At 37.5% G+C, this 21,530-nt stretch overlaps 1 protein-coding gene across 14 annotated transcripts in view; it reads left to right on the top strand.

The window, feature by feature from the left end:
- The window catches only part of FMR1 (fragile X messenger ribonucleoprotein 1), a 37,952-nt gene that overhangs the window by 2,740 nt on the left and 13,682 nt on the right, over window positions 1-21,530 (top strand). For all 14 annotated transcript variants that reach the window (XM_047098301.1, XM_047098299.1, XM_047098300.1 and 11 more), the window contains exons 2-10: window positions 7,398-7,450; window positions 10,564-10,657; window positions 13,191-13,262; window positions 13,523-13,671; window positions 14,348-14,441; window positions 14,527-14,643; window positions 16,861-17,031; window positions 17,122-17,200; window positions 20,794-20,903. In XM_047098301.1, the coding sequence (XP_046954257.1) occupies window positions 7,398-7,450; window positions 10,564-10,657; window positions 13,191-13,262; window positions 13,523-13,671; window positions 14,348-14,441; window positions 14,527-14,643; window positions 16,861-17,031; window positions 17,122-17,200; window positions 20,794-20,903 (939 nt within the window). The remainder of the gene's footprint in view (window positions 1-7,397; window positions 7,451-10,563; window positions 10,658-13,190; window positions 13,263-13,522; window positions 13,672-14,347; window positions 14,442-14,526; window positions 14,644-16,860; window positions 17,032-17,121; window positions 17,201-20,793; window positions 20,904-21,530) is intronic.

Raw genomic sequence — 21,530 nt, 5'->3', positions numbered from 1 at the left:
AGTAGTTGTCAGAGCCACTACTCTTATGCTTACTTATTCCTTTGACTTGGAAAAAGTTTCATGTACAACTTAGAGTCTTATGTTATTTAAGACATGAGGACACATGAACAAATGTCACAAAATCTTTCCAAAGTATCTCCTAAACAAATAATTTTGAAATAGGTTCTTTATTCTAGGGGCATCTACCTAAAATAGTGTAGTGGTGGCTTTTGTTTTGTTTTGGTGTTAAGGGTTTCTTTGGGGGGGGAATGAGAGTTCTAATGTATTGAGAATATAGAACGTATGTCATTCTGATATGAATGTACTAGTACATCCTAAAGTTCTTAGGTTTTGGATACTAGTATGAATATTACTGAAGATGGATAAATCGTGTGTTTGAAACATAAGATAGTTTTCTGAAACTATAGTGACATCTGATTCAATATTGTAATACGGTGTGAATATGCTAAATTGTATTCTTATTTTTAGATTTTAATTTAATACATCTTATGTTTTTAAGTTTGGTATCTGAGGACAGACTTTAATGTGGTAAGTAATATTGCTGAACTAGCAGCTATCTTATGACAAAATGTACAATCAGGAAGAGGTATTTTTAATGAAGACATTAGTGGCCCAACATGTCATGTTAGCTACATACATAGCCTGCTAGAAATCAGTGTTTTACTACAAATAAACTTGCAGAAGGCATTATTCATGTTTATTCTGAAGTCTCTACATCTAACTTTGCATTATAGGTGTTCTATACTTCAAGGAAGTGGGTTATTCAGGTCAACCACATTTTTTTTTCTTCCCCGAGTCTAGCCTTTTTAGGGTTTGATGTCTTTGTGGAAGCACCATTTTTCCCCTTTCGAAGTGTGCATTTTCCAACTTCATGCTCACACATTCTAGAAACCTCCAAATTATTCCTTAAATACAAAACTCACTAGTATAATAATTGGGTTTCTGGTTCCTGTCCACCGTGGGAATGTGTTTTCTGAGATGGCTGTGATCATGATCATGACTGTTGAGAGGTACTGAGAGCTTTCTAGGTGCCAGGCACTATTCTAGACACTTTACATCTGTGAATAATTTATTTAATCCTCTCCCACAATCCTGAGGTGCTATTGTTATTCCCATTTTGTAGATGAGGACAGAGATGTACAGAGAGATTAGGTAAGTGGTTTACTACTGGGCCTCATAGCTAGTAAGGGTTCTCAGATTCGTGATTTGAGATCAGATAGCATCATTTCTGAAATGATGAAATTTAGCTTGAAGAAATGAACTGGACTTGATTTCCTGCCCTTTTTAAAATTTCATTATAACCTTCCGATTGTATCTTGTTAGGGTAACACCTCCTTAGTACCATTGTAAGCGTTGCAAGGTGATGTTACCACTTTTTACTGTTCATACAAAGATGCCATGACATATGCAGCTTCTGTATCAGCTTTTTATTAAATTACCTCTTGCATCTTGATATTTTACTATGTAATTCTTCCTGTGAATTCCTACTAAGGAAAGAGAAAGTTGGAAATCTTTGACCTCACTATGAAATTGCTTTTGTCATATGGAGCATATAAGAACTGAAGCATTAAAAAGTTTGAATACATACGCACACAGGAAAGTTAATACTATTCTCTCTACCTGTGTGCTATCTTAGAGTCAAGATGAATCAGAAAGAATGCATTTTTCTCAGAATTTGTGTTAAGTGCCCAAGTAAAGTCAAGTAATCCTGGACATGTGCTGTGGTTGGAGAAGGGTTGTTGATGAGGTTAATTGTGCTTTTCCCTTTCCATTCATTCCTTTGTGTTGTTAGGGCCCACATTCAAAGGGTGACAAATGATAACCCCACTCTATATGTGAAGCCTTGGGTTTGAATTCTATATCCCTATGCTCTGGTCCTGTGGGCTTTCTTTAGGAGGGACATTGTGCCGTGCTCTACATTTTCTCTAACGAGAATTACCATCGCACTACATGTGTTGTCTTCAGTGATGGTGTAGTAGCTGTGTTCTCTGGGGGTCAGGGGCTAACACTGAAGTACATACAGGTTGTCTCTATGATAACCACTCTTCTGACTAGTGACTAGTGAGTTTACCAAGTGAAGACGTGTGAGTTGGAGGGTAAGAGTTCACCCAAATAGGGATGGACTTCTTAGCTTCATCAGTCCTGGTAGTGTAATGTTTGAATTGTCATTGCACACTTTGGTAAGTATGATTTCTGCTATTGCTTGTTTGATCTAGTTGCCAGTTAAGTTGGGGATCCCATAATGACTTTTTGATTTCTTGTTTCTTCTCCTGATGAGGAGCCTGTATCTGTCTTTAGCACTGCACTTTAGCATCTTTCTCAAACCCTAAAGGTTTTCATTACATCTTTTCTTCTCAGAGTCTAAATAACCTTTCAGTATTTAGTATCTTTGAGGAAATAGTCTTTTCTTTTTGTATCCCAATTTTTAAATCTTTTTTCTTTAGTGTGCTTTTGTTGAGATGTAACTTTCTGAACTGCAAGAGTATTTATGGTTCTGCATCTTTTTTTTAAAATTTTTTTAATGTTTTATATTTTTTTTTTTGAGAGAGAGAGAGAGCACGAGCAGGGGAGGGGCAGAGAGGGAGGGAGACACAGAATCCAAAGCAAGCTCTAGGCTCCGAGCTGTCAGCACAGAGCCCGACGTGGGGCTTGAACCCACAAACCGTGAGATCATGACCAGAGCAGAAGTTGGACGCTTAACCGACTGAGCTACCCAGGCGCCCCTATGGTTCTGCATCTTTCATAAAATACACCCCTCTCTGCTTTACCTCTCATTTATTTAGTGCCAACTGTGTGCCAGGCAGGCATTGTGGTAGGCACTAGACATGTGTGATTTCATTACAACACCCTTATGAGGCAGATCCAGTTCCCCTGTATCCATTTGTTACTAGCAGTTGAGGAGTCTGAGGCACAGAGACTACTTGGAGACTTTCACAGCTTATCTGGTAGAACCAAAATTTGGAGCCTAGGTCTCCTTCACAGCAAAACTTTTTTTTTAAATGTTTTATTTAATTTTGAGAGAGAGAGAGAGAACACACAGGAGGGACAGAGAGAGAGAGGGAGACACAGAATCTGAAGCAGGCTCCAGGCCCCAAGCTGTCAGCACAGAGCCCGATGCGGGGCTCGAACTCATGAGCTGTGACTGTGAGATCATGACCTGAGCCGAAGTCGGATGCTCAACCCACTGAGCCACCCAGGCGCGCCCCCTTCACGGCAAAACTTTTAACCACTAAGTTTCCTGAGTCCCGTAAGAGCCCTGGCTCTCAGTACAGTGCAGCTCCCTTTGTGCATTCTATTCAAACCCCTTCCGTCTGTCGTCTTTGTAACCTCAGGGATCCCCCTGAACCTATCTTCTCCCCTGATACCAACTTTGTTTGGTGTAGGTAGGTGGGGATTACTAGTTTTCCAGGTTGGTGGTGGGTAGGGTGGTAATGCTCTGGACGTGTCCACGGAACGAGGGTGTATGAGTGTTGGGGTAAGGGAAGGGTGGCCAAAAGAACGGTTACTGGAGAATGTTGAGCCGCAGGAAGATGGGACCCTGGTTGGACGTGAACAGGTTAGTAAAAGGCCTCAGAAGTCAAGGAGATGTTTCTCCTGGGTGTGAGAGCAGGCCAGATGCAACCAATAGTTTCTTCTATTCAGCTTGTTACAGCAGCAACAAGAAGGTATTCTGTGCCTTCTGTATTTACTTAATATGCAAACAATGACTAAAAATGACTGATTTTGGAATAGTCCTACAAACATCCACATACAAATAAGCCTCATTAACTAGAAAGCCAAGGGCTAGTAGGCTGTGATGATTATTCAAATCATTTCTGACACTCTACATCCAGAATTGCTTTCAAAGCCTTTGAAAGCCTTTGGTTGTTAATAGTCACAACAGTTGCAGATCTTCCTGCTTTGAGGGAACGTTTGATTTTTAGGAACTAGGCACATGTGGTGAATGAGTATGATTAAACTGTGCAATAACTTTTTGGCAAAGAGAAAAATAAAAATAACAGCAATAAAGCAATGAGACTGACCTTTAGAGTCAGTAAGGTGGATTTGAAAACAGTCCCCAACATTTGTAAAATGCTTTTAAATCAGTGCCATCCAGTGGAATTTTCTGCGATGTCGGAACTGATCTCTACCTATGCCGCTCACTACAACAGACACTAAGGCATGTGTGGCAATTGAGCATTTGAAATGTGGCAAGTATGACTGGGAGACTGATTTTTTATTTTATTTAATTGTAATTAATTTAAATATAAATAGTCACATATGGCCTGTGGCTGCTATGGTAGACAGCATAGTTTTAGAATAGAGCAATGGTATTGGAAAGATGCCTAATTAAGTGAGAACAGTTTTTCATTCAGCTGTAACAAGGTTCTCTTGACTGACTAAAGGACTTAACATTTTCTGCATAGTATACAGTAAGGAACTAATGTTAATTGCTGTGGCGACATGCAAACATAAAACTTGAGACAAGAATGAAAACAGAAGCAGGACACCTGGGTGGTTCAGTCAGTTGAATGTCTGAGTCTTTTTTTCTTTTTTTAAGTTTATTTATTTGAGAGAATGAGCGAGCAGGAGAGGAGCAGAGAGAGGGAAAGAGGAATCCCAAGCAGGCCCTGTGCTGTCTGCGCAGAGCCGGAATCGGGGCTTGATCCCACGAACCACAGGATCATGACCTGAAACGAAATCAGTAGTCATAGGCTTAACAGACTGAGCCACCCAGGTGCCTGGAGCGTCCTACTCCTACTTTCGGCTCAGCTTATGATCCCAGGGTCATAGAATTGAGCCCCATATCGGGCTCCGCATGGAGCATCGAGCCTGTTTAAGAATCTCTTACTGTCCCTTTGCCCCTCTCCCCCAGCTCATGTGTGCTCGTGCTCGCTTGCGCATTCTGTCACAAATAAAAAAAAACATTTTTTGTAAATGAAAACAAATCATGCCCCTTCTTGGTGAATAAGGGATCACCTCATAATAGGAATCTTGATTTTAGTCTTTGATGGATTCCCTCCCCTCAAAAGTGGATTGTATTGACTATCAGGTAAAGAGAAAGCAGGAATGGGGGGGTCTGCTATTCCCATTCTAAACTAAAACATCGTGGTTAGTATTAAACTAGAGTTTTCAAAAGATGCTGTAGAAAGTGCTCATGATTTAAATATAGCTGAGGAAACATGATGGGAAGAAAATATGGATTCCTCCCCACCTTCAAATCAGCATCTATAGAAATATATGTGCATGCTGAATTTAGGAATAATAACTTAGCCATGTTGGGTATAGCAGAACACTTGGATTCCATTTTATAGTCCCTCTTGATCTTATAAGGGAACTTTTTTTTAGCATAGCTTTGCTTTTATTCTTTTCAACATAATTGCAGAAGACTGGTGTCTCTGTTTATGTAGCTTCCATATAAAAGTTTTTTAGGGCCCTGCTTCACCTGCCATTGTTTTTCTTAAGAGCAACTAATTGATACTTGACTGATACATTTTAATTTTGTATCTGGAGAAGTGTAAGTTTTTGATTAAGCCTTTAGCTTCAAGCCTTGGAAGACTTTTACCAAGACATTTGCCTTGGATCACTTGTTTGTTTATAGTTTTAGGTCTTACATTTTGGTCTCATACATTTTTAGTTTTTTGTATGTGGTCTAAGAGTCAAAAACTTACTCTTCTGCACGTGGATATCCAGTTGCCCTGGCAGCATTTGTTGAAAACGCTATTCTTTTTCCCTATTAAGTTGTGTTTGCTTCCATGTCCACAGAGGATTTCTTTCTATCACACCCCACGCTGTTTCTCCAGCTCAGAGTCTTTGTTCCTATTTTCCCTTAGGCCTGGCATGCTTCTTCCATCTTCCGCTCCCTTTTGTGTTGCGGAGTCTTCCTCAGTCTTCCAAGTTTGATAAGAAAACTCACCTTTACTTTGTCTTCCCTGATGAACACAACACACACACACACACACACACACACACACACACACACACACAATCTTTTCTCTATGGGTAGGATAGGAACACCTTGAGCAATGATCCATTTCATTGAGTTCTTAGTAGGACCTCTGAAGTCTGAGAGTAAATAAAGTAAGACCTTAGGAAGCTTACCGTTAGTGGGGAGATGAGCAATAGTAATATAGTGGGGTGAGTTTATAGTAGGGGTGAGCATAGGGATATGCTGTAAGAATGCAAGGATGGAATGTAACCTAGTCTGGGTTTGCGCATAAGCGGTGGCACCTGAACCAAGACCTAAGAGACTGATAGAGGTAGCTAGATGAAAAGAGGGGAAGGACAGTGGGTAAGAAGGAACAGCATTTACTGAGAAGCCCAAGGAGTTCCGCAGCCTCCAGGGATGTGAAAGATGAAGCTTGGAGAGGTGAGGGGTGGGGCCAGGGTCAAGCAGGGCCTTTTACAAGCCAAAAAAGGAGTTTGGCCATAATCCCACAGGCAGGGAGAAAGCATGGAAGGAGAGAAACGTGTACAGAACAAATTTGAGTAAGAAGCTTAAATCTCTCAAGCCATTATAAAATGAATTAAGATATAAAGCCCCTGTGGGTTTCTTTATGCTTTATCCTACTCCTCTAATTGTCAAAACAAAAACAAAAACCTTTCCTGCACCTATTAAAAACTTAATGTTATAGAATTACGGACAGCATGCTGCTTAAAGAATTCTTGATAATTAGTTAGCTATTACTTTAGTTATGTCATTTTATAGAATTAAAGAACAGGCATGCTGCTTAAAGAATTCTTGATAATTAGTTAGCTATTACTTTTGTTATGTCTTTCTGCAGATTACTAGCAATTGCGTCATCAGATTTAAAAGATTTAAACCTCTACTTTATATTACTGTTTTTTCCTCCAAGTGCCTATGAGATTGAGAATTTAATTAAACTCTGGTAATTGGACTTTTTAGTGGCATCAGCAGCATATTGCTGTTCAGGAAAATTTAGTGTGCTTGTATATACCTAGATTTGAGATTATACTTAGTCATTTACTATTGTAGTCTCCTAAAATTGTATTAAAGAGAAGAAGATAGGTTACAAGAGATCTATACTGGCTGGCATGTGGTGCTGGATCAAATTTCTTAGTTTTCAATAATTTTAGCCTAAAGTGCACCTCGAGGTACGTACTCAATACCTGCATTGTAATTTCCAATTACTTCACTCCTTAGATGCTGACCTCTGGAACAAGCAGTTTTGTTTTCATGTTTTGTTTTAACTAATCCATATTCCTAGGACCTAGCACATAGTAGGTGGCCAGCTAATAGATGTGATCCATGAATGAGTCATCCTCACAAACTGAAGCTTTCATTTGAAGCTCCATTTTATTCTTAAACAGAAAATGTTTGGTATCTCTATAAAATTTAACTGAAAACAAATGATCTTTAAGCTTACAAGTTAATGTAACTGGTGTCTTTCTTACAGGCTTTTGTAAAGGATGTTCATGAGGATTCAATAACAGTTGCATTTGAAAACAAGTAAGTGTCTTATTTTAAGGTTCAGGTTCCTTAATATTTCATACTAATTGTTCTTTTTGCTCCTCATTTTAAAAAATTTGAGTCTAGTTTGAGTGTTTTTCAGGAATGGATCTTCATGTTACTCACCAGGAAGATCCTGAACAACTCAATATTAAAACCAATGGAATGACTGTTCCTGCTGTTAACCTCAAAGATCCCTTTTGTTTAACCTTGATCCCTACATCCCAGTCCCCTTGAATGTAAGGAAAGAAACCAGATTCTTCTGTATTAGTAACTTTGAGTTTGGATAGAAATATTTGTGATTGTTACAACATGAAAATGGATTCATGGGTATTGGTAAAATTGATGAGGGTTTTATAATGTTAAATGTAAAATCGATGGTCTAATTGTCTAGTATATGTTATGAGGAATAATCATGTTTACTCATGAACTTTTATCTGTTTCATCATGTATTTATAATCAATAATATCAGTGACCAATCTTTTCTGCTAGAAGAGTAAACAGAAATACTTAGGGGCCTAGGAACATTAGCTATACGAAGGTACCTGTGGTATAGATGTTGGCATTTTATAGGAAGAGACAAGTCTCTTGACTGAGTTTTTTTTAATACTAATAAAGGGTATTTTCAAAGTAGCCACTCAAGATTCTAAAGTACATATGAACTCTGTAGCCAGAGTGTAGATGTGGTCATGATTTTAGGATTATGTTGAACTCTGAAGAATGGTCCACAATTGCAACATTTTGGCTTCTGTGTGCCAAGAGAGTTGATAGCATCTCAAAAGCAGTTTGTAGATCCATAGAGAAAAAGATGAGTGGTTGCTTAGGGCTGGAGGGGATGGGGAGTCCTAACTAAAGGGCATGGGATTACCTTTTGACGTGAAGAAAATATTGTAATATTGACTGGTAATGGTTGCACACGTGAATATACTGAAAACCGTTGAATTGTACATACACTTAAGTGGATGGATAATTTGGTATGTGAGTTATATCGGTAAATCTGTTAAAATGTAGTATCTGACCCAGACATACTGCAATTTTATCATTAGCAGAGTCTTTGAGCTACCAACAGGACATAGTAGTAGTAGTCTCAGATGCCTGCAACACATTTAGGGGAACAGGGATAAAAGGATTTAGAATATTGAACCCTATTCTCAGCTCTAGACACTAACCTCAGTCCAGAATATAAATTTGAATAACAGAGTAACTTTTTCTGAAGGCATAGAGCCAAAAGCTCCAGAATTTGCCTCTGCTGCTTCAAGTATCCATGGATTTGCATGGTTATACACTAGACAGCAGCATCACACTTTTAACGGAAGAATCTTTGATAACATGAGAGTAATTTTTTTGTAATTATACTCTTATCTGCTTGCTCCCATCACTAGACAAACACTGTTTCCCATAAAGGAAGAGTTATCTTTATTTGCCACTCTTTTAATTTCTCCTGTAGTCTTTAATCTAAGTGTTAAGCAAACACTCGTTTCCTCTCTGCATTCAAGAATGTGTCTGGTTAATGCACTGTCTTATTAGATCAGTTCTCTTTTGTTTTTAATCAGATTTCTATTATAAAGCTAAAATTACTCTACATTTGGACCTCCTTATTTTCTTCTATACTATATAGCTGCATAAAAGTTTTTCTTCAAACTATCATTCTGGGGATTTGAAATAAATCAGCTGTATTCTTTGTGTTCGTGGAATATGTTTGAGATTCACTGCTGGGTTTGAGCACATCACTAGGGTTTGATAGGTCCCTACCAAAGTAGTCTCTGCCCATCCTTGGGTGTTTCCTTTTTGTTTTTCTGTTTAAGAAAAAACTAATGTTTTATAGAACTTCAGACTATATGTACTCTTTGTTTCCTTTCAATCATAAAGAAAGTCGTATTGCCATAATACCAGCTTATTTTAGATGTTATGTTTTTGCTTTCCATATTTCACGTTTTTGGATAAAGAATTTGAATTTTTATCTCGGTACATTTAGGATTTAAGATAATTCTTCCTTCTTTGGAACCAAGAAAACTATATTTTGTATTATATGTTTTTGAAAACACACTTAGCAATGAATTTGTGACATGTTAAAAGTCATTAATTTTCAGTATATATAAAAAGGCTTTTCTGAAGTAAAGACAGCGTTTTCTAAAGTGTCATAATTTTCAAATGTGTATAATTCAGAGAAAGGGTTCAGTCTAAGATAGACCTAATCAGATTTCCATAAATTCTAACTTAATTACCTACCCTCCTATCTTCTATATGGCTCTTCTTTTTTTTTTTTTTAAATTAGCACTTTTCTCAGGATTTTACTAAGAAAGTTTAACAACAACAAAAAAAACCAGAAATGACTGCAGCAGTTGAATCCCTCCAGTGTTTCTGCAAAGTTTGTCTTTTAATATTTTATATCATTTTGGATATAAAAGAATAACGTGGTGTTTTTCAAAATTGTTCCATATCATCTTAAATTTAAAGACATAGGCAACTTACCAAACTCCTGTAGGCTGTCTTCATCGGGTTTCTGTGGTTTAGCAGACCTTACCAGGCCATGCTGATCAGCAGCCAGCTATCCATGGCAAGAATTGACCACCTCGTGGGATCTAAAATTTAAAGGGGGAAAAGTGAGTTGTGAATTGCTAATGTGCTGACTGCCCCATTTTGCTTGGGAATTAGAGGGCATTTAGGACCAGTTCCTGTGGTCCTTAGAATGTGGTTAAAATTCCTTTGCAAGTAGAAGTATGGTGATGATGTTACTAACACTTACATATACTAACATTTAATTTAAGCATCAAAAGAAATTGCTGTTGTGGCCTTGCATTTAGCACTCTTAGAGGTTGAAATTACTGGAAGAAAGACTCGTTTGGAAAATTGTAATGTTGATCTGTTGTGTTTAGAGGAGTATTCCAAGTAGAACTACGAGGCTGCTGTGCTGCATGCAGACTTTGTTGAAATGTCTCTACGTTGCCATTAGGCCCTACTCAGCAGAATACTGACTATTTTAAAAGTATTTGCTTCTTTACACTAGAAAAACAGAGGTTCACGTTTGGCCAAGAGTTGATGGCAGTGTGGTGGTCATTGTTTCCATTAAACCAGAAAGCGTGTAAAATAATTATGTGTTTGCTTATTTGCAGCTGGCAGCCAGAGAGGCAGATTCCATTCCATGATGTGAGATTCCCACCACCCGTAGGTTATAATAAAGATATAAATGAAAGTGACGAAGTTGAGGTAAGTTTCCCCTGCCTTTGAGGAGTGGGAGCATTTAATTTGCCGGAGCCTTTTGCACCCCTTCTCTTTAACACTGTTTAAAACTACCTTGAAAATTACAGCTGCAATGGACATGTGCTTTTGACAGCCGAGTTGAAACACTATGTGATGTTTAACTGGCTGCTTGAGCAGCATTCGGGGCGCATCTTTAGAAGTCACCACTAATTTCCTTTGCCTGCTAGTACTTCTTTTGCCCCTTCCTTCAATCTCTGAATCTTTATTAAAATAATACATTGTTAGCTGACAACTTTGTCTCCATTTTAAGCAAAATGGATTAGGAAAATTAGTATTACAGAGGAAAAAAAGTCATGCCTTGTAGTAGAGCAGCATTCTGGAATTTCCTTAAGTAGCAGCGAATCCTCCCAGTGTATTATTAAAAGCCCATCTATGAGTTTTAGTATAAACACATATAGGGAAAAAATCTTTTCACTGAGCATGCTGTGAACCACGTGTTCATGTGCCATTCATGTCTTTGACTAAAATGTGCTCTGGAGATACACCACGTTAACAAAAACATTGTCATTATAATTTCTCTAGCCACTGAAAATGCTTTTGGGACTTACAGCACTTGGAGTCTGCTTTATGTTGTAGTTAGTCTGTGTTGTTTCCTTCCTCCCTCTCACACCATTTTAAGCTGCTTCTCTTCGTTCTCTACAATGCCTTGTTAATACTTGCAACTTCATGAATATTTGTGGTATGAAGGCAGCGGCTAAATAGACATTTATATACAGGTAAGGTAAAGTGTACTAGGTCCTTGAATTCTTATTTCCTGTGCCAGGTACAGGTGGTACACGAAAACTGAAGAGTCTCCTGCCTTTGAGGTTGCATTCTAGTCAGAGTAGCTAATAATTATGGCAGATTAAGTTCTAGAGAAAAAAATTAAGAGGATGGAAGGTGATATGGGGCAGTAATTTTAATTTACAGAATATTTAGGGAAGGTCTCTGGATGTCTAGGCCCGTGTTCTTTTCTCCTTCTAAAGTGGAAATACCATCAAGTACTATTTATTTGCCAAAAATGTACTCAGTACCTACCAGGTATAAGGAGCTGAGCTTGGTTTTGTGAGGTGTCCTAGTAGGAAACACTAACACCATCAGTACCTGAGGACCTTTAGCTGTCCACTTCCCCAGGAGATTACAAGCTTCCTGAAGGCTAGGACATTTGGTCTCTCTGTGTCAGAAGTGCTCTAATAAAGTTTAGAGGGACAAAGGAGACTTTTTTTTTTTCCCACCTGAGTCACATGACAGGTGGTGACCAATGAGATACTGTAGCCTCATCGTGTTGCCCAGCAGTGATACATACCTGACTATATTGTATAACCATTAACTTAGGTTGTAAAAAGGACACAAGACCACTGGGTCTTTTGGTGTGTGTATATAAGGAATGCTTGAAATAGTGATGGATTAAGGGAGCTTTTCCCCCCAACTTAGTCACATGGCTCGTGGGGACCAATGAGGTGCTGTTCTCAGGATGACCTCACTGCATTATATAACAATTAACTGAGGTTATTCCTCTGGCTAGAGCAGAACTGTGAAGAAGTGATGGGAGCAAAAGAGAAAGGTAGGTTGAGTTAACTTGTCACTGCATTGTGTCACTGTTAAATTCAGTTGCAAAAGGGAGACGAGTTGGAGCCTTGAGTTACTCATTAGCCTTAGGCTCTATACCTCTCCTCACCTGTCCTCTCCTTCCTATCCCCCTCGTCCTCCCTGTTTGTTCCTTCTGCCTCTGAGTATTTGTCTTTCTCTCTTTTCATGTATACTGTGCTGTCTCTTTTCCTGTTAACCTTGATTTGCTAGTGTCATCACCAAAGCTTTCATGCTGCACATTGTAAGTGAACTTTGAGATCACTAGAGAGATGGGTTAGAAGAGCTATCCGGTATGTGAGAGCAGGAAAATGGTATCCAGAGGATTGCCAGCATGGAGTTGTCCAATTTTTGGAGTTGAGGGAGAGGGAGGGGACAGGAGACCAGAGAGTGACCCAGGTTCTGTTTGCTTAGGCCTCAGGAGACATGACTGCCAGGGTGGTATCCTTAGCGGGCTGAGTGGTCAGAGGCCTCACTCATTTAGTGACCACGCAGCCGGCAGCAGGCCAGGGCCAATAACTTCCAATCACTTAGGTACTTATTAGACTAAAACAAAAACAAGTTTGTACATTTTTAGATACGTTTTTGTAGCTCACAAAGTATCCAAGGAAAGCATGCCCAGGTTTATGAACAGCCAGCTTTTCTTGAGTATTCATATGCAGAGAACTGATGATTACTGCCATAGAACAAAGAAAATAGGAAGGCGCTTTGTACAGGGCTTTCCCAGTTAATCAAGTAGTTTCTGATTATGTATCTATGTCTAGATGTAAGGTTGCAGTCTACTTTGAGGCATAAAACATACGGGTTTGAAAGACACCTGGCTCATTTTAATAATTTTTTTCATTGTCTGATAATCTGTAGATTTCTGAATGATGTTAATTATGAAATAATCTATGTTGTAATTTTTGTGTAGGTTTATTCCAGAGCAAATGAAAAAGAGCCTTGCTGTTGGTGGTTAGCTAAAGTGAGGATGATAAAGGGTGAGGTAGGAAAATGCATATTTAAAATTTTTTATACTATTTTCCTTTTCTCAACTCATGTATTCTATTTCAGTGTGGATTTCTATTTTAAAGTAATATGTAACTTGTCATTTCATTAAAATGTTTTCTCCACATGTTCAGTATGTTTCATGTGTGTTAGTTGATCAATTTTTTCCCTCTAGAGAGCTTAAAGATAACTGAATTAGGTATAGCCTATTGTTCTTCAAACATTATGACCAAGCATGACTTTATCTATTTCTCTCAGTTTTATGTAATAGAATATGCAGCATGTGATGCTACATACAATGAAATTGTCACAATCGAACGTCTACGATCAGTTAATCCCAACAAACCTGCCACAAAAGATACTTTTCATAAAATCAAACTGGACGTGCCAGAAGACTTACGACAAATGTAAGTTGGTATGCAAGAAATGCTGAGGACTTACAGGTGATATGCAATTAATTTAAAAGAATATAAAGTTTAAAATAATAGAATTCAAGTTTTAAATTCAGTGAACTTGGGGAAAAAATGGCTTGCATTTGTGTGTAAATTTTTGTGCTTTCCGATTCATATACATTTCCTTCTCGCCTGTAAGTTGGTCAGCAGTTTTTCTTACAGAAAAGAAGCAACCAAACAAAATGGGGTACCCTGCAGCTCTCCTCAAAAGTTTTCAACAGTTAACTCAAGAAAATTACTGACTAATCCTACATAACTGAAATAAGAAAGCTTGGCAGAGGAGAGTACCTCCCCTAAATAATGTCACCTTTGGTAATCTAAGACCACAATTAATCTCTTAAGAGCATAACTGGTGTTTTCCTTTCTCTAATCTCAAATGCTTGATTGCGCTGAGTATTACAGAGATGTACAGCAAAGGAACCTTTCTCTTTAATTTCAATTATTGGAGTGGACTAAGTATTTCAGAGATGTACGACAAAGGGACTAAACTTCTAAATGGATATAGCATATTTTGCATGCATTATGTTTACCATGATTTCACAGTTGTACTAGGTGCAAATCTCTGCTCGTATTTATGCCAGTAGTTGCTAATCCTACATCTTAGCTTCAGAGTGGATATTTTTATTTCTAGGTGTGCCAAAGAATCGGCACATAAGGACTTTAAAAAGGCAGTTGGTGCCTTTTCTGTAACTTACGATCCAGAGAATTATCAGCTTGTCATTTTGGTGAGTGTTTTTGACTTGGCTATTTTGGTATATTTCATTTGGAGTATTTGCTTTGATAATAATGGTATCGATTTATATCTGTTAGTCTATCAATGAAGTCACCTCAAAACGAGCACACATGCTAATTGACATGCACTTTCGGAGTCTGCGCACTAAGCTGTCTCTGATACTGAGGAATGAAGAAGCCAGTAAGCAGCTAGAGGTATGTGGCTGTCCCTAGCGCTGCTTGTAAGGCTATCTAGAAATGATAACTGTGGAGTCATAAAACTTGAATATGGGCAGGTTGTCCTTTATTTACTGTTTCTTAGCAATTCCCTATATTTTATATTTGGAAAAATTAAATTCTACAAAGCCTAATCATACTAAAGTTTTTCATGCCTGAGGCTTCAGAGTTAAGTAGCCGTTGATGTATATTAAGGAACTTCTGGTCAACTCACTTTGTCTAGAAGTTCATCAAAGCTGCTAATAAAATGAGGCAATGCTTCTTCCATATAACATGTTATCATATAAGTACTAGAGAGTATTTAAATATCTAATCATATTCCTTTCATTATGTATGTTTATCTCTGTTTAAAAGGGTATAGAACTTCTTCATTCTAATTGGTTGTCACTCTTTAAAACTCCTGTCTTCAGATTCCTGCCAGAGGCTATTTCCCTAACTTACTATTGCGTCTCTTCAGGTGCATTTTATCTACTTTTATTAATCCTCCAGTAATTTCCATCACCATACATTTATTTTCATTGATAACTATCTAGTATTTCCATTCATTACCATAGAAACTAAATGGATTTTAATGTCCCAATTCGAGGTATTGTCAGATTCCAGAGTTGCTCATCATTATTCATTTCATTAGAGGGAAAACACCATGCAGTTAAAACAATAAAGAAAAAGAGTTCCAAATTGCATTTTAAGAGAGAAGGTAGTTAAGGCTGTATTCTTGTAAATAGCCTGTGAAACTTGCCACCTTCCCACTTGATGTGTGATTGCTGAACTCTTACAGGAGAGGAGACATTCCTGTCTCCTCTTGCTACTTTGTTGTCCTTACGGCCATGGAGGTCTGTTTAATTGGTTTTTACTCTCATTCTTTATTAATGTCCCTGTGTTCACCCATTTGTGGTTTCTTTAGCAATTCTCTCATAACTTTTAGGCAAAAAAAGCCTCCTTATTTTCATTGTGAGTATTATGGAAAACATACTCCTGCCTCTTCTTAAACATCTAATTCTTCTTAAATGATCTGTTACGATACCTTTGGCTTACCATTTATCAGAAAATTATCAGTGAAAGGAATGAACCAGGTGAATGAACCAGGACTCAGAAACAAGACTTCTTGAAAAGCCCTAGGAATATTTGATATATTTTGTTACTTTAATCTACAAAATGGATATTATACTTTTAAAATTGTTTACAGTAGTTACACTCATACATTCAAGTTAGCAGGTACGTTGAATCCTGAGAAATTCGTGTGCATGCCTATGTTTCCTCACTACTAATATTAAAGAGATCCACATATTCAGATACGAAATTTCCATTTTTCAACATGAGCCACTAATATGTTTGGTTTTCATTAATGGCATGCTAGAAGTAAACATTAAATTTTGATAATGCTGTTTAAAGAGAGCACTTATCCACAAGTTTGAGGTCTCCGTGTAACTAAGTTCAGTCATGACTGAAGATTTGAAAGAATTCATCATACTTGTGGATCCAGATCACAAGGTCTTACAGACTCTGATCTCTTTTTAGGTTGCACGTGCATATTGCAAGATAAGTTGTAAATCTTTGACATTCTACAGTCATTTGATACAATTTTTTATGATTCCTTTCCTCAGGTTGGAGAGGTGGGGGTAGGAGAGTATTGTTTTAATGTCATTGCTTCATCAGAGGGATATCTAGACCACAGTATTTAATGATAAGTTACAGAAATGGTGCAGTTTCCAGGGAAAAAAAGAACAAAAAAATATGTATATGTACTGATATCCTTCAATAAAAATGAAGTGAATACAATTTTCTGAAAAGATGTTAAAACATCTTTTTTTACTTAAATAACATTGAGTCTGTCAGATCCAGTGAGCTGGTTTTTATTTGGGAACATTTGATCTGCTTCTTAAGTATAACATGGTTGATGTCATTGGTTGACTAAGGCAGCCCTGCAAAAGGTTTTCAAAAGTTACCTTGGAAACTTGTCAACAAGCCCTTTGCTATTAACAAAAATCTCTCAGATGGCATTGACCTTCAGTAACCCAAAAAGTATTTATGCTGTTGCGGGGAGGGTGGGGTGGTTCTCAAACCTTGAAAGTTTACAACTGAAAGTAATTTATAGGCCCCTGATACGTAAAGTCAAGATAATTTACATGGCTGACCTAAATACAGTTGTCTTAATAGTTGATAAAGCATATTAATCAAATGTGCATTTCTCTTCAGAGTTCAAGGCAACTTGCCTCGAGGTTTCATGAGCAGTTTATCGTACGAGAAGATTTGATGGGTCTGGCTATTGGTACTCATGGTGCTAATATTCAGCAAGCTAGAAAGGTACCCGGGGTCACTGCTATCGATTTAGATGAAGATACCTGCACATTTCACATTTATGGAGAGGTAAAATTTTACTAAGTAGCTTTTTTCTAAAATAAACAATATTTCATGTGGCTCATCTTTTGTCTTAAATCTGTTCCCCTTTGCTGTTAGGATCAGGATGCAGTGAAAAAGGCTAGAAGCTTTCTGGAATTTGCTGAAGATGTAATACAGGTTCCAAGGAACTTAGTTGGTGAGTCAGAAATTACGTTGACATACACTACAAAAGCAACAGTTAAACGATTTAGTTATACCGATAGAATTCCATGTTCACCCACTTGGAGAGTCATTTAATTGAAGCTGTATCTTTGAAGTATGATCTGTTGTTACAGTGTACAGAAAATATTTGATAAATATGCTCAAAACTGAGAAGGTGTACAAAAGATACTGCTTTGCTAGTTCAAACCTACTAGTGCCTGGAAGGATAAATTTTGCACAGCCTCTTCGGTGTGTATCTTCTATATCTTAAAATTAAATATATTTCCTTAAAACAAATGATATTTGAGGACTTTACAATTTGGAGGAGATTGGTATTTGATCTCTGATGTGCTATGAAATGATGGCATTCTTAATTATCTGAGTTGAAGGTATGAATGTAGGTTACTTAAATCTAGTAAGTTGCAAAGCTAAAAGTAACTCCGAAGGTCTCTGGGGCTTTTTGCAACATTAACAGTAATTCTCCATTTTGAGTTTGAGTGCTATTGTTTCATTACTATCACCATCACAAGTACCAGCAAATACCAGAAACTCTTCACCAGTGCTCTCAAATGCTGCAGATGTCTTTAGCAGAACATAATCAAAATAAGGTGCAGTTTTTATCAGGAGCACTACCTACGTTTTTAATTTATACATAAAATTGGGACATACTGCCTATACATTTTTTATTTTCTGAACTTGATATCACAACCGATTACAAAAAGTAATGCCAGGTCTTTGGAAAGTTTAAAAAAGAAGAAAATAAGGATTTCCTATGCATTTTGTTCTCATAGTTTCAGTCCTGCTTAGCCTGCTTTTATTTTTTGTCAGCATAGAATTATAAACATCTTCCTATGCCATTAAAAACACTGGGAATAATATTCTCCTGAAGAAAATTTGTTAAAGGATAAAGACTGGTAAAATTAATGCAGAATTATTAATTCAACTGTGTTGGACAGACAGCTAAAGAATGTGATGTTATCGAGATAACTTGGACACCAGTTTTATGGATAGCACTGTCCTGATTTCCTAAGAATAAGTAGGGTTTTTAATGATACTTCTTTTCCTTTTGTTTACAATTTTTCAAGCAATTGCATACATTTTGTAATTAGAAAAGTTCTCTTAAATTTAGGAATTCTTATAAAATATAGCCAATAGACTGCTTTTTCAGTAATTACCAAACAAAAACTTCGGTGTCAGATTCATTGAAGTTCATTTGGGGAATGGCATGATGCCTGTAGGGGAAAGTTCTCGGGTGTTGGATTTAGATTTCGGTCCCTCCTTCACTTTTTGGTACCTATTTAACCTTATAACTAATTCAGCCCCCTTGACTCTTATTTTCCTTACCTCTAAAAATGTCATAATAGTGTCCACCTCACAGGGTTGCTTTGATAACTAAACAGGAAGTTGTAGGAAGAAAGCTAGAGATAGATATACATTACCTTAAGGTCTGCACATAGTAGGGAACTCTGTAAATATTACCTCTCATTGAGAACAATTCCATCCAGTTCAGTAGAGCAGAATTGTAATAAGCTGTCAGTTGGTATTTGGAAATAACTGTGTGATGCAGAATTGCATTATCTGCTATTAAAAGTAGGTTCTACCTGTGGTCTTACGTAAAGAGAAGAGGGTCCCAGAACTGACCTTTCAACAGAAAGAAAGCCTGCTGAAGTATGATCAGCCTGGGTTTTGTTTAGTTTCTAGTGAGTACAATAAGACAGTTCTGTTTTAGAGATTGTCTACTACAATACTGGGAATGTTGAGAGTTTTCAGAAAGCATTTTTGTAAAAGGTTTGGCAAGGCAGATCTTTAGGGAGATGTCTAATTAGTATTGAATGAGTTTTCTTGGAGTCACACTGTATATGATTTATGATCTCTATTTTTCACAAACTCTACTATGTACACAGATTGTCAATTCTTTTCTGAAAATTTGCTTGTTTTTCACCCCACTTTGACAGTGAATTCGTTTAATTATTTTGTTAGCTATAGTTAACACACAATACTCAGGATGGTTAAGATATTAATAGCAACATGTGACAAACTCATTTTTCTTTCCTAACTCGTTTAGATATTTATTAAAATCAGCATTCATTCACGAAAATCCAAATTTTCTAGATTAAAAATGAACTGTGGGATGACTCCATACAACTTCTCTCTCCCCCCCACCCACCTCTTTCATTTGAAGAGAAGAGAAGCAGAAATAATTGATGAAAGGACCTACCTATGTCAGGAATCCTGATTTAGTGTCAGTTTTGTTCCCTGACCACTGACCAGTCAAAAGAGGTTATGAGGGTGAGTGAGGCTGCAAGACATGGCTAGAGGGCCAAGGTTATGCTGATTAGATGAACCACAAGATCCTATTGTGAGGCCTTTTCCCTAGGTTCTGATATCTAGGATTAACTCCAAGCAAATTTGGGCTTCCAGTTCTTCCCCTATTCCTGCCTTGCTAAGGTGGTAGAGCAAGCACATGATGGACCTGGCCAGTGTAGGGGTGCCTTAGGCGCCTTGGGAGGGCTGGCTCTTAGAATCCCAGGTAATTCACATGTCAAATTCTAAAACCAGTACTTCTTTCATTTGTAGTGTCTTGCTTTACACTAATGCATGCTGATGGCTATGAAAGCAGTCATTTCCCGGTTAAGGCTATGATTGATTCAGTTGTACAAATGAGGGGAAGAGTGCCTGTTAATTACTGATATTTGACGTCTTTGGAGTTTTAACAGATGTTATTGAACAATAGTTAATCTCAAACTGGTTTAAGTTTTCTCATTGTGATTTTGAGTTATCTTAAAGTGTGACTTCCTAATCTTTCATTCTGTGACTAATAAAAGATTAAGAAATTGTACCTCACCTTTTAATATATTGATAAAATCTATGAGCGATGCACAGAAGTAATATCATGTTAACACATTGGCCTCAAGAATGTGCACTTCTTTTAGGTGTTTGTATAGCTGCTTAAATCACTTTGAGACTTGGAGTATCTTTTATAAATGTGCCATATGAAATTCTAAAAATATTTACCATGGGCAGAAAAGCAGATTTAAATCAGGTACAGATAGAACTGAAATTGTTGAATGAATAAGCAAATGTATTTTCTAGTATGTGTCCTTCCCCTTAATTCCTTTCACAGAATTTTGCAGAGTGATACATGCCACTGTAGCAAGTTTCAAGTATACCCTTTTATGCAAAATAAGACCCTATCTTTGAACTTCCTTAAAGATTCAAAATCACCCCATCAGTTTATGAGATGTAAATACCTCTGACACTTTACCAAAATAGTTTAAACAGTGACAAGTTAACAAAACAAACCAGTTGAACTCTTTTTGAAAAGAGTTTCTGTTTTGGTTCGGTTTTGAAATCTTACACTTTTTTAAGTTTATTTATTTAGAGAGAGCCGACATGGGGCTTGGACCCACGAGCCGGGAGATCGTGACCTGAACCGAAATCCAGAGTTGGATGTTCAACTGACTGAGCCACCCAGGCGCCCTGAAATCTTACAGTTTTATATATAATGTGATAGTTTACAGTGGAGAGTGCTTACTGGTTTGAGATCGATTGTAAAACCAAACATGAATTATTCACTTCTTCACTTAGGCAAAGTAATAGGAAAAAATGGAAAACTGATTCAGGAAATTGTGGACAAGTCAGGAGTCGTGAGGGTGAGAATTGAGGCTGAAAATGAGAAAAGTGTTCCCCAAGAAGAGGTATGTTGTAATGCATGTGTTTCTAGTCTGTCTGATAAAAGGTTTCTTTTTAAGTGCATTTACTTTGAGAGAGAGAGAGAGAGAATGAGCAGGGGAGGGGTAGAGAGAGAGTGAGAGTGAGAGAGAGAATCCCAAGCAGGCTTCTCGCTGTCAGTACGGAGATCGACTCAGGGACTCGATCTCACAAACCACAAGACTATGACCTGAGCCAAAAGCAGGATGCTTAACCGACTGAGCCACCTAGGAGCGCTGTCTGATAAAAGTTTCTTAATGTTTTATTCAACACGTAAATTTGAGTCCTCTGTAATATGCACATACTGGGAATGTAAGAATTCTGACAATTAACCATGCCAGTCATTGTCATACTTGGACAGTGACTTGGGACTAGTTATTTGAATCCCTTCAAATCTTCTTAATCTTTAAAATGGATGGTCATAAAATATGAAAAAAAAAAAAAAAGAATATGAGGCACTTCTCAAATATTACTTAATGTTGCTGACAGACCAAGCTGGGTCACTGGTTAGGTTTTCTGGCTTTCATCCTTTGGCTTTTTGAGTGTGTGTGTTTGTGTGCTTATTTTGTGTGCTTTAAATTTTTATCTGGGCGTAGCATCTCTTCCCAGTCTTT

The sequence above is a fragment of the Lynx rufus genome, unplaced genomic scaffold, assembly GCF_022079265.1.
Source record: "Lynx rufus isolate CCGP_SWC_20201006 ecotype Redwood Valley unplaced genomic scaffold, mLynRuf1.p SCAF_46, whole genome shotgun sequence".
NCBI classification, from domain to species: Eukaryota; Metazoa; Chordata; class Mammalia; order Carnivora; family Felidae; genus Lynx; species Lynx rufus.
Note: the sequence above shows the minus strand (reverse complement) of the source record. Positions and strands in the feature narration are given on the sequence as shown.